Source organism: Amphiura filiformis, chromosome 6 (assembly GCF_039555335.1).
Source record: "Amphiura filiformis chromosome 6, Afil_fr2py, whole genome shotgun sequence".
NCBI classification, from domain to species: Eukaryota; Metazoa; Echinodermata; class Ophiuroidea; order Amphilepidida; family Amphiuridae; genus Amphiura; species Amphiura filiformis.
In genome coordinates this window covers 14,733,497-14,752,323 of record NC_092633.1, presented here as the reverse complement: position 1 = coordinate 14,752,323, position 18,827 = coordinate 14,733,497, and the positions used below count along the sequence as shown (strand labels likewise).

The following is an 18,827-nucleotide window of genomic DNA, read 5'->3' as shown; positions in this document are numbered from 1 at the left end:
ACCATGCTTAATGTTATTTAGAGTCCCAAATGTAATATCTTGACAACTCATTAATTCAAAAAGGGACACCAATCCTACAGTCAACCATTGTTTAATAATAAACAGACACTTTTGCTTCATTTCACCCGGTATTTCATAGCGAAAATTAGTTGAAAATAATGCTGATCCAGAATTTTTGGACAAGGCTACAGCACTAGCGGGCAATCACCTACACACTACTTTTTCAGATTTACTTCCAATTATACCCTAGCATTTTCTGAGATACCCTACATAAAAATTCTGAGCCCCATTCGCCAAAAAAATCAAGTTTTCACAATTCTTTTGTTCTTTCCGGACGATGCACCAATTCATATAATAAATAATGTACTTCGACACAGCAATTTATATCAGAGTCCCGTAGCTCAATGGTGTCGGCGTTCGACTCCGGATCCGGGGATCCGAGTTCGAAACCCGATGAACAACTGGTTTTTTTTTTCAATATTGTATTAAACAATTATTTTATTGTCATTAATCAAGGATAACACAATTTTAATCATCCAGTGCTATTGTGATATTATTATTTTTTTATCAAAGCAAGATGTTTGATTCTCAGTCCTACCACGGGGCGATTCGCATGATAATAGGACAATAAAACATGTAATATGTATGAATGGTTGTTGAATCGATCTAGAGACATGTCCCTCTGTCATCTTCAGCTATCGTAGAACTGTATTCCTACATGACTGTCATTTCAATTGTTATACCGTTCCGGTTGGTTTGTTGCATACACTCTATAGGTGTGAAAAATTGTTCCACTAATATGGAAGGCCAGCAGGGACAAAAACGTATCCAAAAAGAGACAACCAAATATGGAAGTCCATTAAAGTCATACGTAAAGACAAATTAGCAAAGCGGCAAAAATACACAAAGGCCTATTGAAAGGAGGGACTGTCCCCACCACAGACACACAGAACAACTTGGCATAGCCTATAGGAATGTGCAACAAGATTTTCCACAGGGCTGCAAAGAACCACAAGCCGCGAAATTTTGATAGCCAACAAGCTTAAGCTATTTAATTAACCCTCGATAGAGAGCAGGGCTTGAAGAATGACGGAAATTAAAATCACAAACCGCGAAAGACCGCCAACAACCGCCGCTCAATAGGGATGTCAAACTAGATTGCCCCACATGGTTACAAAGAACCACAAACCGCGAATTTTGGATATCCACCTAAATTGCCCCGCGGGGCTACAAAGAAGTATGGTTATCCAACAAGCTTAAGCTATAAATTACCTCCCCCCTAGAAACTGCAGGGCTTGAAGAATGGGGGAAATTAAAACCACAAATCGCGAAAGACCGCCAACAACCGCCGCTCAATAGGGATGTCAAACTATATTGCCCCGCAGGGCTACAAAGAACCACAAACCGCGAACTATGGATATCCAACCAGTTTAAAAGACAAATTAGCCACCGATAGAGGCCAGGGCCTGAACAAGTAGAGAAATTAGAACTACAAACCGCGAAAGAACGCCAAAACCGCCGCTCACTAGGGATATCCAACTAGATTGACCCGCAGGGCTACCAAGAACCACCAATCGCGAAATTTGGATATCCAACAAATTAAAACCACAAACTGCGAAAAACAACCAACAACCGCCGCTCAATAGAGACATCCAGCTATATTGCCCCGCAGGGCTTCAAAAACCACACACTGTGAAGTATAGTTATCCAACAAGCTTAAACTATGAATTAACCCCCGATAGAGGGTAGGGCATGAAGAATGAGGGAAATCAAAACCACAAACCGCGAAAGACCGCCAACAACCGCCGCTTAATAGGAAAATCCAACTAGATCTATAAATCTAAATAACTATCAACTGCGAAATTTTGATATCCAACTAGATTGCCCCGCAGGGCTACAAAGAACCACACACGGCGAAGTATAGTTATCCAACCAGCTTAAACTATAAATTAACCCCTGATTGAGGGTAGGGCATGAAGAATGAGGGAAATTAAAACTACAAACCGCGTAAGACCGCCAACAACCGCTGCTTAATAGGGAAATCCAACTAAATTGCCCCGCAGGGCTACAAAGAACCATCAACCGCGAAATTTGGATATCCAACTAGATTGCCCCGCATGGCTACAAAGAACCACACACCGCGAAGTATAGTTATCCAACGAGCTTAAACTATAAATTAACCCCGATAGAGGGTAGGGCATGAAGAATGAGAGAAATTAAAACTACAAACCGCGAAAGACCGCCAACAACCGCCGCTTAATAGGAAATCAACTAGATTGCCCCGCAAATACAAAGAACTATCAACCGCGAAATTTGGATATCCAACTAGATTCCCCGCAGGGCTACAAAAAACACAATCATTAAAACATAATTATCTTGCTAAGTCGTGGCACTTAGACGCTTCCGTAGTAGGCCTATAAGCCTTGCTACATAATTTCAATTTGAAGTAAATCGGACTGACTCTGTGTCTCGCTGGCATCGTCAACATTGGGTATGTGTTGTTCATATTTACATTTTCTTAAGTTGCTTTGAATAGTTAAAGTATATTAAAATGTATTATGTATCCCTATTAACATTACAGTCACGCGGTAGCAGTGACCAGCAAGTTTTCAAAATAAACGGCTGATAAAGTTTTATTAAATTATTTACTGTCATAAATCAAGGATAACATAATTTCAAACATCTATTTTTCGTTTTATTCGTTTTATGGAGTACTTCGTAACCCGATGACTTTCCAAGCTTAGAGCTGCTTGGCTACATTCATAAAAAGAAAGAAAATCCACCAAAAAACGTTGACAACGTAAAAAAGCAGCAAGTTTAAAAAGCCCCCACCTCGGCTCACTTTTTGAAACTTGGTCCCATTTTGAATATCAACAGCAAATCGGTGTTTTTAACGTTTAAACAATAGCATCATTGCCATTAACATGCCTACTTGTTATTCGTTTAATTCAATCATTGGTCATGAACTTAATAATCATTATAAAACAAAACATATATAGGATATTGGCCAAGAACAACATAATAACCTTTCTGATCGTTCCAGAATGCTAACAACTTAATATCGCATCGGCACATTAAAGATACATAACACTTCTGGAAATGTTTTAAGTTGATAATTATGACAAAGATTAAATCAGTATCTTTTACAAATGGGACCAAGTTTCAAAAAGTGAGCCGAGGTGGGGGCTTTTTAAACTTGCTGCTTTCTTTACGTTGTCAACGTTTTTTGGTGGATCTTCAGTAAACAGCAATTGAACACAAAATGATGTTATCTTCAGTAGATAGCAATTGAATACAAAATGATGTTATCTTCAGTAGATAGCAATTGAACATAATATGATGCTTCTTCAGTATATAGCAATTTAACACAAAATGATACATTATCTTCAGTAGACAGCAATTAAACACAAAATGATGTTATCTTCAGTAGATTGCAATTTAACACATAATGATACGTATCTTCAGTAGACAGCAATTGAACACAATATGATGTTATCTTCAGTAGATGGCAATTGAACACAAAATGATGTTATCTTCAGTAGATAGCAATAAATACAAAATGATGTTAACTTCAGTAGATAGCAATTGAACACAATATGATGCTTCTTCAGTATATAGCAATTTAACACAAAATGATACATTATCTTCAGTAGACAGCAATTAAACACAAAATGATGTTATCTTCAGTAGATTGCAATTTAACACAAAATGATACGTATCTTCAGTAGACAGCAATTGAACACAATATGATGTTATCTTCAGTAGATAGCAATTGAACACAAAATGATATGTTATCTTCAGTAGACAGCAATTGAACACAAAATGATGTTATCTTCAGTAGATAGCAATTTAACACAATATGATGCTTATTCAGTATGATAGCAATTTAACACAAAATGATACATTATCTTCAGTAGACAGCAATTAAACACAAAATGATGTTATCTTCAGTAGACAGCAATTGAACACAATATGTTATCTTCAGTAGATAGCAATTGAACATAAAATGATATGTTATCTTCAGTAGACAGCAATTGAACACAAAATGATGTTATCTTCAGTAGATGGCAATTGAATACAAAATTATGTTATCTTCAGTAGATAGCAATTGAATACAAAATGATGTTATCTTCAGTAGGCCTAGATAGCAATTGAACACAAAATGATATGTTATCTTCAGTAAACAGCAATTGAACACAAAATGATGTTATCTTCAGTAGATGGCTATTTAACACAAAATGATACGTCATTTTCAGTGGACGGCAATTAAACACAAAATGATGCTATTTTCAGTAGATAGCAATTAAACACAAAATGATGTTATCTTCAGTAGATAGCAATTGAACACAAAATGATATGTTATCGTCAGTAGACAGCAATTGAATACAAAATGATGCTATCTTTAGTAGATGGCTATTTAACACAAAATGATACGTCATCTTCAGTGGACAGCAATTGAACACAATATGATGCTATCTTTAGTAGATAGCAATTTAACACAAACTGATATAAGTTATCTTCAGTAGACAGCAATTGAACACAAAATGGTGCTATCTTCAGTAGATAGCAATTTAAAACAATATGATGTTTATATTCAGTAAGGTACCGGTATGGTATAGCTAGCATTAACACAATCTGATATACGATATCCTAAGTAGGCCTAGGGGCATACACTAGCTAGCATTTTAACAATTTGACAAATGCTGTCTTCAGTAGCTATCAATAGTCTATAAATATGTTATATTTACTAGTTTATTGATTTGATATAGGTTGACTCGATTTATAGTCCAGTCAAAGTGGGTTTTGACTCACCACTAATTGCAACAGAATTTTTTTCACTGCTATGAATGTCAGAGATGTCCCCTGAACAGCATACAAAAAGTATACTAAAATATACTTGGTGGAAATGTAGTTTTTGGCGGGAAAAGGTCATACAGGGGTCAAATTTCAAAATCGCTCCAATTATTTTAAAACCTATGCCAAATTATTCCTCTAGTCATAAGGATTCAGAAAAAATATAGTTTGCCATATCTGTGATGTACGGTTTTTGAGTTATAACCGAAAAGGTCAAAGGTCAAATGTTGAGGTCAACAGAGGTCAAAAAATTAAAAATTGCCTGATTTTAACCAAAATGGTCTCAAATTGTTCGGCTTGCAAACAATTCATTTAAAGAATATCTGCACTGTTAGGTTGTTTAATTAGGCTACATGTGTAACATCGAAAACTATAGGTCGGGTCAATAGAGTTCAATGGTCAATGAGTAGGTAACGAAACATCCAAGATATGGCAAACTATTCTTATTTTGGAGTGTTTAAAAAGGACGAACACATTGAGGCCATTTTTAAGGAGATCTGAGCATTTTTTCGAAATTGACCCACGTGGAGCCCAAAATTTGACCTTTGACCTTTTCGCTTATAACTTGAGAATGGTACATCACAGATATGACAAACTATACTTTTTCTGAATCCTTATGACTAGAGGAATGCTTTGGTATAGTTTTTAAAAAGATTAAAGCAATTTTGAAATTTTACCCCTGTATGACCTTTTCCCGCCAAAAACTACCTTTCCACCAAGTAGGGTAGCTGCAGGTAATATGGGACAGCAGGTAATATGGGACACCTGTTTTCATTTTAACAAAAAGTAGCTTAGAGAAGGTAAACACTTTAAGTTGATTTGTTAAGTGTTTAGAGACATCAATTGTGCTTCTAGAAATGCAGTTTTGGAGTCTGTGTATCAAACTCTTGGAAATCAATGCCAAAAAGAGTGAAATTGCCCAAAAAATTATGTCGTTTTTTGGCCTGATATAAAATCAATGACGTCACATTTTATGATTGTGTATCCAAAAACTCTGGTACTGAGGGGGCATTTGTCATTTTTTATGATCTTTAGGTGATGTGTTAAGCTTATCAGCAGGTAAAATTCCACTGACAAGTGGCACTTTCCTTTTATAAATGATTATTTTCTCTGATTTTCAACTGATGGGTGCAGGTAATATGGGACACATAGGAAATTGTGTGCATTGTCAATGCGAAAAGCAAAACTATTTAGAAAATTGAATTTTCTTGTAGAAATTTACATATAACATTCAAAATCATGTAACAAAAATGTTTTTAGAACAAAAGAGTGATTTTCTGAACTTTTTGATTTTCACCATAGAGAGATAACACAGTGTCCCATATTAGGCCTACCTGCACATGCAGGTAATATGGGACACTTGACGATGACGTCATTTTGACGTCATAGCGTCCAAACAAACATAAAAACAAGGTAACATTGCCTGTTTTATTAATCTTAAAGGACATGTTGTTCATCATAACAATCTCTTGTGGGCATATCTTCTTTAGTTTTTATGCAAATAAGCTAAACGTCCTTAATGGTCCCATATTTTTGGTATGATGTTCAGGGGACATCTCTAAAATGTATAAAAGTAAAAAAAAATTCTGTTGCAATTAGTGGTGAGTGACACCACTAATTTGTTTAGATTGACTGGACTATTAGTAGGCCTATATTGATCCGGGGGAATGGATACGGTGTAGGCCTATAGGGCTGGCACTTTCGCACTAAGGGACATTCGGTGAGAGCAAAATGTAAAAAATATGGGGTCATTGGGTGAGAGCATGATTTTTGGCATTCGGTGAGAACAAAATGTAAAAAATATGGGGTCAGTCATTGGGTGAGAACATGACCTTTTTTTAAATGGAATCTTTGGGTGAGAGCCGAAACAGCGCCACAAAAACCTCGAAAATTGAATTTCTAGTTCTAAATGGCTTCAAATTTCATTGTTTTTTCAAAATAAGTAACAAAATCAGTGATAAATGAAAGGTGCTGTTCAAATTGAACTTGTAAGGGTCTTTGGGTGACAGATCAAATGGAAAAATAGGGGGTCTTCGGGTGACACTAGAGCATGTGTTTTTAGTAATGGGGTCTTTGGGTGACAGCGGCGATGCCGGGGTCTTTTTATAATAGGCTATATTACAGCCCTACATACGCGTCACCTCCAAAGTTGAGTGCCCCCCCGGATATTGATATGATGCTATTGATATGATACTATATTATAGGGGCCGATTCAGAAGCTAGCAATTTAACACATAATCTGATTATGTTATATTCAGTACCGACCGGTAGCTAGCAATTTAACACAATCCGATATATATCAGGCCTGATGATAATATATATTTATCACCGCGCCCTCTGTTTCTGTGTTTACAAATTTGCGATTGCCAGTGTTTTTATTCTGTTGATTTATAAAGATTTTTATTAATGATAAATAATTGCCTGTCCCGTCTCGTTGAAAAGATCATATCTTCTTGATGATTAATAAACGTATAATACAAATATATTTGAATTACAACAATGTGATAATTAAGCTGCAATTTGGTCATTTTAATTCAGCGGTGATCTAGAAACACTGCCTAGGTTGAAAATTCCGCAGCCGAGTAAAAAGTACACAGCCAATTATCGCTATGCTGAAAGTAAAAATTCTGGTTGTTGGACCTTGTGAGGTACAATTTCTTTTTTCTGTAGTAAATATAATTGCATGGTGATGTTTTATTTATAGTCGTCATGTCTTTATTGCAGCAATTCTTCGGTTTCTAAGGACGCTTTCACTTTTTATGTTGATACTGGTTGTCGAATTCTGCCACCTGTTCTGAACCTGATCCCCGGGACCTGATCATCAATGCTCATCATTCATGGATCATTGGATGATCATTCATTTCATGATTTGCATTCCGTTACAGTTTCTGGTAGCGAGGAGCGGCAGTTGTTTGTTTACATTTTGAGAACATGCAGAGTAGGGTGCATCTCTTGCCCCTCATGTTACACAAATTTCTTGTCCCTAGTCTCAAAATGTTCCATTGGTCAAAATATTACCCCATACCAAATTTAAAATTATTCCGAAGTCGTTTAGGGGGGCCTCCGCGACGTTGAAATTGTTGGTCAATTGCCATACCATATGCATAAGGCAGCTATTTTGTTTTGCATGATTAACATTAGAAATTACTGCTGCCTTATGTATTTTGCCCATGTAGTTAGGACTATTATGATTCAAGATGTTAAAAAAGCTCATGTCCCAAAATTTAACAAAAGGGAGCTATCTACAAGGACCAAGTTTATGTAAACATAAATGGCTGCCCTTTGCTGTCTTTACTGTGTAATTGTGAAATTACTTAAATATTCATAACTTTCCTGTTTCCATGCCAACTTTGAACCGTTATGCTGATAGTTACTACTACAGACTATAGTGATCACACACTTGCATCTAGACCTTGCTGAATTTGATGAGACAACACACACAGGACTGAGGTTCTTCAAATCTTGATTTGGGTATCTCCGACTGGTACTGGCATGATCATTTACCTTATTCAGCTTTATACATTGTCTTTGTTGTTGCTGTTTAAGCTAGTGCTTCTCCTGTGTTGGTACTTAGTCAAATGTCACTGGAGAATGCAACTGCAAAGTGTACCATTTTGTTTGGTTTTACATTGCAACTTTCTTTTATGTAATATGATTTAACTGGCACTTTTTGAAATTATATGATTCACATACTAACCTTTGTATAGGCCTATGAATATTTCCATGAGGTACATGTAGTTCTTGGATTGGAACCTCAATTCAAGTTCAAGCAGATTTTGGGAACAAAAGTTTTGCCATTCATCTGGCCTAGCATCTACAATGCTCTGGAATCTTAAACTTAACTTCTGAGTTTGCTCACTAATGCAATTCACAACTTCGCAAAGTCATCTCTGCTGAGAGCTGCGGTCTGAAGATTTGAAGGACCTTAGCCTTCCATTCTTTTTTAAAACGTATTTAACATGATGCTGTACTGTCTCATCAAATTGAGCAAGGTCTAGAAATTGTACAACTTGCAAGTGTGCGATCACTCTTCTGTAGTAGTATCAGCCTAATAGGTCAAAGTTGGCACGAAAACAGTAAAGATATGTATATCGAAGCAAATTCACAATTACACAGTAAATACAGCAAAGGGCAGCCATTTATGTTACATAAACTTGACCTCTGTAGATAGCTCCCTTATGTTTTATTTTTTGAGTTGGACTATTTTAACATCTTGATTCATTAATAGTCCTGACTACATGAACAAAATACATAAGGCAGCAGTAATTTCTAATGTTAACCATGCAAAACAAAATAGCTGCTTTATGCATATGGTATGGCCATTGACCAACAATTTCAACGTCACGGAGGCCCCCCTAAACGACTTCGGAATAATTTTAAATTTGGTATGGGGTAATATTTTGACCAATGGAACATTTTGAGACTAGGGACAAGACATTTGGGTAACATGAGGGGCAAGAGATGCACCCTAATGCAGAGCGTATAGTGGGTAGTGTGAAACATTATTGATATTGGCGGCTGGCCCTAGCTAGGCTATAATCTAGTACTAGCATGACTAGTACTAGTAGTAGTATGTACATGTACTCAACTTGTCAACCCCGGGACGTACTCGCTTTCAGGGACTTTCAGTTTCACTTTTTCAGAGAAGAACGGCAGTCCCTTGCAGATTGACTTGAGCGCCCTGTTAATGAGTAATGACATACACAGAACTTTGTTTGCGCCGACCAACTTTTTGATGCATAATCGGTCAATCAGATTGAATCGGCCAATCAAAACTAGTTCACCACGTAAACTTGTATGGCTCAAAATTTGGACCGCTCGCCAATAAGTTTACTGTCATTGCGTATTTTGAAACGGTTGATGTTTTAATGATCCCCGATTCCTGGTCAAAATTTTAGCGGTGTCACGTGCATGACGCTGGTGGGTACCAGCCAAACTTCAGGGAAAAAAACACGATCGCCGATAATGATGTGATGTGGGACTTACATAGGATTACACAGAGATATTTCTTGCCAAAATTTGACAATTTCTAGGCAAGTTGGCCCTACTTTGTCTGCGTTATGTGAAAAAGAACAGTCTTAAGTAAGAAGTATACGTGCAACACTTTTGATGTTTTGCTGTTTTGGGAGACTGGGAGGGATCCGAACAAGCGGAGGACGGAGCCTATTCTTGACTGTGTAATATTCCTTCAACACGCTGTCGTATGATAACAGTCTTATAGTTATACGATGGACAAATAGTATCAGTTTGTGAATGAGGACATCGTATAAGTTCCTTGTACTAAATCAGAACCCCACATTTCTGTGTTTACGCTGTGCACGCTCTCAATTGCCGTTCTTCATTGACAGAAACTGTAGTAAATACACTTGCAAAACTGCTTCATTGACACTACATAATTTCAATCAGCAGTCTGGGCATGCGCACTTTGAAATTTGCATAGCCCACATGCAGAATGGCTCAAAAATATGTTTTACCATGAATATTTAATCGTACATAACCACAATTTGATCCATCGAATGTGCTGTACTTCTTCATGTTCTTGACAATGCTGTTTGATAGTGTCAGCTGAATTTGGCACCAAAATTAAATATGACTCAACTTTACACTAAAAATATACCTGATTGCTGAATAAACCTTTAAATGATACGAAGCATTAAAAAATCAACAGTTTAATTTACTTAAATTTTGCATTCCTGAGTTCCGAGCTGGAAACTGATTCAACCCAGTGATAAAAAATTTGCTGTAACTGTGTTAATATTTATCTGAACTAAATTGGACAGAGTAAAGAATATTTCGTTCACCAAATGTAGCCGTGCTGGGTTCACATGTACAAGAAAATTTGACACCAGAAGGTTGTCAGGCTGTGTGTGAGTATTGAGGACTGCATATTATGAAATATCATTAAATATGCCAGGCCAGGCATACATATGTATAAACTAGAAATTACTAGGAAGTCAAGTGCAAGTGGCCATCAATGATTTGAATGAAATGTACAGCCCATTAAAATTGATGACTTGCACAAGATGCCTGTCAGAATTTGATTACACTAGGTTTACATTTACAGACTGACAATTTTTTACTGAATTCAGATCAGCTAGACCACATTCTGTTGAAAATCGTGGTGTAAAAATGAACAAATTAAAGACGGTCTATAATTTGTGTATAATTCAATTAATTCCATAAACAGTCTTATCGATTCAGTAATGAATAGTGGAAAAAAAAATGGACATGGCCTACATGATAACTTAAAACCTTATTTCTACACCCCCATTGAGGGGTGGGGGTGGGGCTTATTAATTAATGCTAGTAACTAGGAATTTCAAAGTATTTGAGGAATATTTTCAAGTCCTAGAACCTTAATACACATGTAGGTGACACACTGCAAAGTTGTTTGCAATTAAAGTAAATTATCAAGTAAAATACTCATTTTAGAAATCTGTTTCACATTCATATCATCTGTGATTGCTCAACATTCTCACCGTGTCAACTTTCAGAAAATAAATACTCAGTACTCACAAAGATGATATATTTACTGGGTTTTTAGAGCAGCAAAAACTACATAGCTATGTCCAAAACTTGCTGTGAAATGACTGCCATTTAGACTCAAACTACATTAACCAGATCAGTGAGTTGTTTGATTAGATGATTACCCAATGCACATGAAGAATACCCCCCGGTACACCTTTGGGTTGTATCCTCTTTTTATCTTTCTGTCTGAATGCATCAACATCAATTCATATATTGGCTGGACTCAAGAGAGTATAGAAGCCAAGCTTGTGCGGGGGTAAAGCTTTTTGTTGTTGTTGTAGTTGAGATTTGAATACTTGTAGGCTGCTTGCTTGAATGGTTGTTTTCTTTAGACTATGCTTTGGAGGAAAATGAGTTTTTGTGGCACTGGATGCAAGTTTGGTGATGAATGTGCGCTATCTCTTGTATTATTTGCTGCTTGAATGCTCAGATTGGTTTGAACAATGCATTATTTTTATATAAAGGAGGGTTTGCATCTATGATCTCTAATGTAACAGTGTTTTGTTTAAATTTGATCTTTTCAGAGTGGCAAGAGTGTGATATCCAACTTCTTAGCAGATGCAACTGAGATATCAGGAGGGCAGTATAATGCAACAAAAGGTGTCAGGTAAATAATAACAACAAAAGTACTGTATGATACAGTTCACTCTGTGGATTTATTGAGAACCAAGAAGTAGCTCATTGGGCTATTCCAGATGTATTCCGCACCCCCTATGGAAGACACTTCCGAATTGGGGCTAAATTGACAGCGAATTCACATGTCAGGAAAACCCATGGAAGACTCTGCGGAATTGTGGTAATATGGCCAGCGAATTCAAGTAAATGTAAATGTCTTCCATAGGGTTCCAGCTCCTGCGGAATATTCCAGATGAATTCCGCCCCCCCCCCCCATGGAAGACACTTCTGGAATTGGGGGTCAAATTGACAACCGGAATTCAACCCTCAGCAAAACCCCATGGAAGACACAACCGGCAATTTAGACACATCCAAAATGGACAGCGAATTCAACCCTAGCAAAACCCTAAAACCGAATTTGTACAATTTATTGATTTACCTGCTGGAATTTTGATGTTTGAATTTGCAAAATTAGGGCTGAAATTTACAGTCGGAATTGATACAATTTACCTGCTGGAATTACTATAGTTTGATTTAGACTCATCTGAATGGACCCTCATTATGATTTTGACCTGGGGGTTACTTCAAAATGAAATGGCTTGATGTTGCAGTATTAAGGGGCTGTGCAATAAATGCTTGCCCCCCCTCGGCCTGCCAAAATTGAGCAAAATCGAGCCTGAGCAAAATGTAAAAAATATGGGGTCATTGGGTGAGAGATGGATGGTTTAGGGGGAGATTTGGGTGAGAACATGAGAACATATAGACTGTAGAGCAGGCTTCCTCAAATAGATTTGTTGAAGCGCCACATGAAGTAAAAAAAAACTGCAAAGCGCCACTCAATGGCTGCTTGAAGTCGCTGGGAGTCAGAGGGGTTGGCCCCTCGGAAGCTATCGATTTTTTTAATTTGAGGTGCAAATGACGCCATTTGGTGCAACATTTTGTACTATTTTCGGCCTGTCTTTACAAGGATAACATGGGAATCGCATTGTTTATTTATTTATTTTTAAAATCTAAACAGCGCCAGCGCCACTGGGAGCCACGGCGCGCCACATGTGATGCCGGCCGCTATTTGCGAGCCCTGCTGTAGAGGGTAATGCATAAGAATGTCTTGAACATGATGGCTTTTTTATTTCAAAATAAGTAACAAAATCAGTGATTAATGAAAGTTGCTAAACAAATTGAAAAAGAGGTCTTTGGGTGTGAACCGGGGTGTGAGAGTTGTGCTTAAATGCAGAGTTTTAGGTGACACCCTATACGGTGTCACCTCCAAAGTGGGAGTGCCCCCCCCCCCTTTTGCTCCCATTCAGATCATAGAATGTCTGTCTTTTGCTCCAATTCAGATCATAGACCGTATAGAAATAGAGTCTATGTTCAGATTTATTGGATTTAGCAGGGGATTTTGATAGTTATTTAATATTCACTTAGTTTTTTTTCTTTGTGATTTAGCTAGCTTCTTGGGATTTTTTATACTAAAATTTCACTGGCATGGTAACACATAATAACAAAAACACATCCTGTTGCAGACCATCAGCGCCAAGCAGTATGTGGTGCATGTTTTAAAAATAAAAATACATATAGGCCTATGAAATTAAATCATAAAATATAAATGAATGCATAATAAGTTAATTGATTAACTTTATTATTTAACTAAATTAACTAGTAAAAACAAAACAAACCCCCAAAACATGTTTTTGTTTCTTTTGTTCAGTGTAATTTTCAACAAGTTTTGTGCTTGCACTCTGAAGCATAGACTGTATTTCTACAGTCTATATGTAATGATTGAAGAAGCCTTTTAGTTTCAAGAACAGAAATTTGCAAAAATATATTATGCCACATAAATTTACACTTCATAATTTATAAATAGAAAAGACCAGTGAACAAGGTGAGGTGTAAACCGAGATACACTATTACATAACCCCATAGACCATGTCTGATATAGTCTATAACCTTGACCAGTCGGTCCTCTATTGCAAGTATTGGAGTTTTGTGTCTTCTACAGAATCTGCTTTATTTATCCTACAGCACATATAAATTCTCATTCACTCTAGGATTTTCAACTGGCTATCATTTCAGCCTTGTGTCTCATAGTCATAAGCTTGCAACATGTTTTTTACTGGTTTTAAACCAGTACAAAATGATATTAAATACTGATACTGATTTCACTGATTTTAGACCTTATTATTTTTCTTAATATAAATATAAAAATAGTCAGTTTTATATTAACATGTGAATTTCAAACTTAACAAATATGCCCATTTCTTCTGAATTGATTTCTACTGATTTCTATATTCATTGTTGCTATTAGATTTAATTAAATGTAACAAAAACGGGCAAAAAAACAAAAAGCATGGAACTTGCTGAAATATGAAAATCAAAAAATTCAACACTACATGATCAAATATTTTTATATCAAAAAGTTGAGAACAAAATCCACCATTCATCATTTATTTCAAGAAATTGGAGATATAGGTCAATTTGAAACCAGTTTTTAGCTATATATAAAGTTTTATGGTAGTGAACTTGCCTTTTCATTGAAGTTTTTGTTTTTTTTGCTCTGAGGTGAGATGAATATACCTCTCTAGCTTCCAACTGAGTTCATCAATTTAGATTTGCCACTAGTTTTTTATACTTTAGTTTTCAGTGCTGTTTAATTTAATATTTTGCTATGTGTAACTAAGAGCAGTTTATCTGACATTCAATTGAAATGGATATACATGTAGTTGTAGGCACTTTCACAGTAAGGGGCATTCAATGAGAGAGAGAAAAATATGGGGTCAATTGGTGAGAGCTTGATTTTGGGCATTCGGTGAGAGCAAAATGTAAAAAATATGGGGTCGTTGGGTGAGAACATGACCTTTAAAAATGGAGTCTTTGGGTGAAAGCTGAAACAGTATGTCACACAGAAACCTTGCACATTGAATTTCTAGCTCAAAATGGCTTCATGTAGCCCAGGCATGTAGCTTTGTTTTTTTCAAAATAAGTAAAAATATCAGTGATAAATGAAAGTTGCTGTTCAAATTGAAAAATAAGAGGTCTTTGGGTGACAGAGCATGTGTTCAAAAAACAATATGGGGTCTTTGGGTGACAGCGACGTTGAAAAGTGGGGTCTTAACAGCCCTACATACGCGTCACCTCCGAAGTGGGAGTGACTCCCCCTTTGAAGTTCATCGGCCTTTGCAATTAAACTGCAGAGTGCATTAATGAAAATGTACGCAAAATATGCAAATCAGATCATTAATATTCATGCATAAAAGCTGCAGAGTGGATTAATGGAAAATGCAGGCACATGTTGATGTTATGTGGAATCAATGTACGTTGTTTCAACTTTCAAATTGAATTTCAATGTTGTTTTAACATTGATGCACCATTGAAATCTCCGATCGGCATATGTGTATATATATGTAGGCCTACACTATGAAACTTGTGCCCCCGACCTATGCAAGAGCTATGGTTGTGAAGTAAATGAAGCCATGTGTTTTACCAAATTATTTATCACAGAAAACCCTAATTTCATTTCTGGCTTTATATTGTAATAGGGCCTACCAGTAATAAGTTTTCAATTCCTGTTGTTTACTAAATTAAATAAAGTTACTTGTCTTCTGCAGTCTGTGTTCAAATCCTGGGGTTCAAATGGACAAGTTAATAATATATAGGCTTAAAAAGTTCATGCATGCCAATATTTTTTACTTTAGTAGATTTTACATTATTTGTGTGCTTACATTTTAATTATTCTGAACTTTTAGGCTATTCTGCTTTATTGAAATAGTTTAAAACCGTACATAAAAGTATTAGATGAAATTTTTAAACCAAATCTAAAATATCCATGAAAGTTCATTCTTCCTTGGTTTAAAATAAATGTTTTTACTTCCAAATTCTGTCTGCCCAGTAGCCTATACCAGTACATGGTATATACAGTTTAAAATATGCAAGGACATATGAATGTCTTGGCACCAAGGTCTTTCCTGGCAAATGTTGTTCCATGCATGTTCCATGTTTATTTTTAATGATCACAATGACCCAACCCGGGACCCAACACTCTCAATGCCAAATGTAACCAATTGGAGCTCAAATTTGACCCCAAATTGCAGAGTATGAGTTTTTGTGCTCAATACATTCAAAGGTCATTTTATGAATGTTCAAACATTCTGTGGTCAAAGAACTGTGTCCTGATCTATGAGAAAGTTGAGATTTAAGTTTGAGATTCTGTTTATATGAACATGTACAAGCAAAATATTCATGTACCAAGTATGTACCAGACATACTCAGATACAGGTCTATGGACACACATACTAGTACATGATAGTAATCAAATAATTTTATTATAATTTGTAACATGCTTGAATACTGAATTTGAAAAAAAAAATTGTAACTTTATAGTTTTTAATATTACAAATTGACAAAACCGTTTGTTGTTTTTCTTGCGGGATTTAAAAAAAATTGCCAATGTTGTATTAAATTGTAGTTATCTACCAATTATTTGATAATGATATCAGATTGAACTAAATGTGATATTACAATTATTGAAATATGCTTGACAAGAATATCCCTTTCTCAAACATATTTTAAGTTATATTCCTCTTATTGTTTTATGCCTTGCAGCACAATTTTGGTGTAGCAATGAAATGATAAAGGCCTTCAACAATTGATTTTGAGTGTACTGTTTCCCACTTGCATCCAAAATTGAGAATTGCTACATGTAGGCCTAAATGTTTAATTATTTTATTTTTATTTGACATTTTCTCTGTTAGATGACATTTTAATTACATTCATTTGCTACTTTCTTACCGGGCTTAGAACACCCCTGCATTATTATCAATGTATAAAATCAACCATAATTGCAATAAAATTAAATCCGCAGTTCCAAAATGTACTGTTGATATTGGGCTGTGACCACTTGTTTCAAAATAAAGAAAATAATACTTAATTAGCCCTAATAATAAGTTACCTCGTGCCTTTTTAAAATGTTAAACAGTAGGCCTAACCCCTATGCCAGTACTTGTAGTGTCAATGTCCATTTCCACAACAAAAACCTTAAGGGATGGGGTATGAATGTTTGGATAGTATTTATTTTGGGACATTAGAGCACATCAGACATATCGAAAATTTGCATTCTGAATACAAAGAATGTCCTTCTGATATCAAATAATTTTGATTTTTGAAATTATCAATGTAATACACATTTTATGGCAAATGATTAAAAATTGATATTTTTGATATTTAACAGTACTCAAGTAAACTTTATAAAGCTGATGATGTATACTTAAAGTGTTACAAGTGGGATGAAAAGCTGATGATCAATTGAAAATTTTGACCTTTCGTATTGAAGATATGAATTTTTTCCCCAAACACCAAAAAGAATTAAGTCTTTTGGGAAAAAAATCTGTATCTTCAATATGAAAGGTCAAAATTTTCAATTGATCGCTGCTTTTCCTCCCAACTACATACACTTTAAGAATATATCATTAGAATTATAAAATTTACTTTGAGGACTGTTATCAAAAATGTGAAAAATATCAAATTTTAATATAAATTTGTCATCAAATTTGTATTATATAAGTGAATTTCAAAAATGAAAATTATTTGATATCAGAAAGACATTCTTCGTATTCAGAATGCAATTGATATGTCTGATGTGCTCTCATGTCCCACAAAAATACTCTAGAAACGCGCACAACGCTCATTCCAGATCCCTAAACTGGCTAAATATTAAAATTTGACTTTAATCGCTACTTAGGATAAGGATTTAGCTATGTTTCATGTGGCATAACAGGATAATATTTCTTTTATTTAAAAAAAAATAGTTCTGTATTTTTCTGGAGTAGGGAGTAGAGGAAGAATACATCATATGTTACAATCAAATCACACACCTTGCATGAGCACAGATTGTAGAAGCAAAGTACCAGTCTTGAGTCATGGATTCAGGAAGAAAGGAAGGCTTTAGGGAATGGGATGGAGGCCATTGGATCAAAATATGTTTTTAAGCTGAAAAACAAAAATTTAGATTTTGAAGAGGATTTTGTATATTTATGGACTTCAAACTTAACAGGATATTAAATATAATGAAAAATGTGTTAAATTAACTAAGAAATTCTATATTAAAATGAAAAAAAAAAGACAACTTAAGCCACTTGGTGACCAAAAAAAACATTGCCTCCATTGGCAGCAAAAACAATCTGCCTGATCATAACTCCCAAGCCCCCCTCTCCTATAATATGGTAACACCCATGAAGACACTAGACACATGCTAAAATAGCCTAAAGCATGTAGAAGTAGGCCTACATATTTTCTTTTTCTTTCTGTCTTTCTTTCTTTCATTCTTTCTTCTTTCCTTTCTATATATTTCATATTTCTTTATTTCTTTTATTTTGTTTTCTTTTTTTCATTATTATTATTTGTTTCCCTTTATTTTTTTTTTTCTTTCTCGTTTTTATATCATTATATATTTCAAACGTGCTTGTATGGCTTTGTCTCGCTGCCATATTATTGTGATAACTGCTTTTTGGTCAGATGAGTTTAATAGACAAGTCTGTTCAGATCTATATCAGTAAAGCCAAGAAATCTTATTATAATGAACAACTAGCAGCCGCTGACAACAAACAGGTTTTTCAAATTATAAATAAACTTCTCAATAAGGGTGCCAAAGTTCTACCATCATGTGACTCATACAAAGAACTTAGCGATTCGTTTGCCGACTTCTTCAAAAACAAGATTGTCAAAATCCGAAATAATCTGGACAAAAATGGTAATAACATCCAAATACATACCGAAAAAACACAACTTTGCGGATACCTATCCGCTACTCACCTGTAAGCACCGGCTAAAATGACATG

General features: G+C 35.5%; 1 protein-coding gene across 1 annotated transcript in view; it reads left to right on the top strand.

Annotated features, from left to right (window-relative positions):
* Positions 1-7,411: 7,411 nt before the first annotated feature.
* Positions 7,412-18,827, top strand: part of LOC140155019 (intraflagellar transport protein 22 homolog) — a 30,262-nt gene continuing 18,846 nt past the window's right edge. The window contains exons 1-2 of the mRNA XM_072177693.1: positions 7,412-7,502; positions 11,907-11,989. Coding sequence (XP_072033794.1) covers positions 7,464-7,502; positions 11,907-11,989 — 122 coding nt within the window. The 5' untranslated portion in view covers positions 7,412-7,463. The remainder of the gene's footprint in view (positions 7,503-11,906; positions 11,990-18,827) is intronic.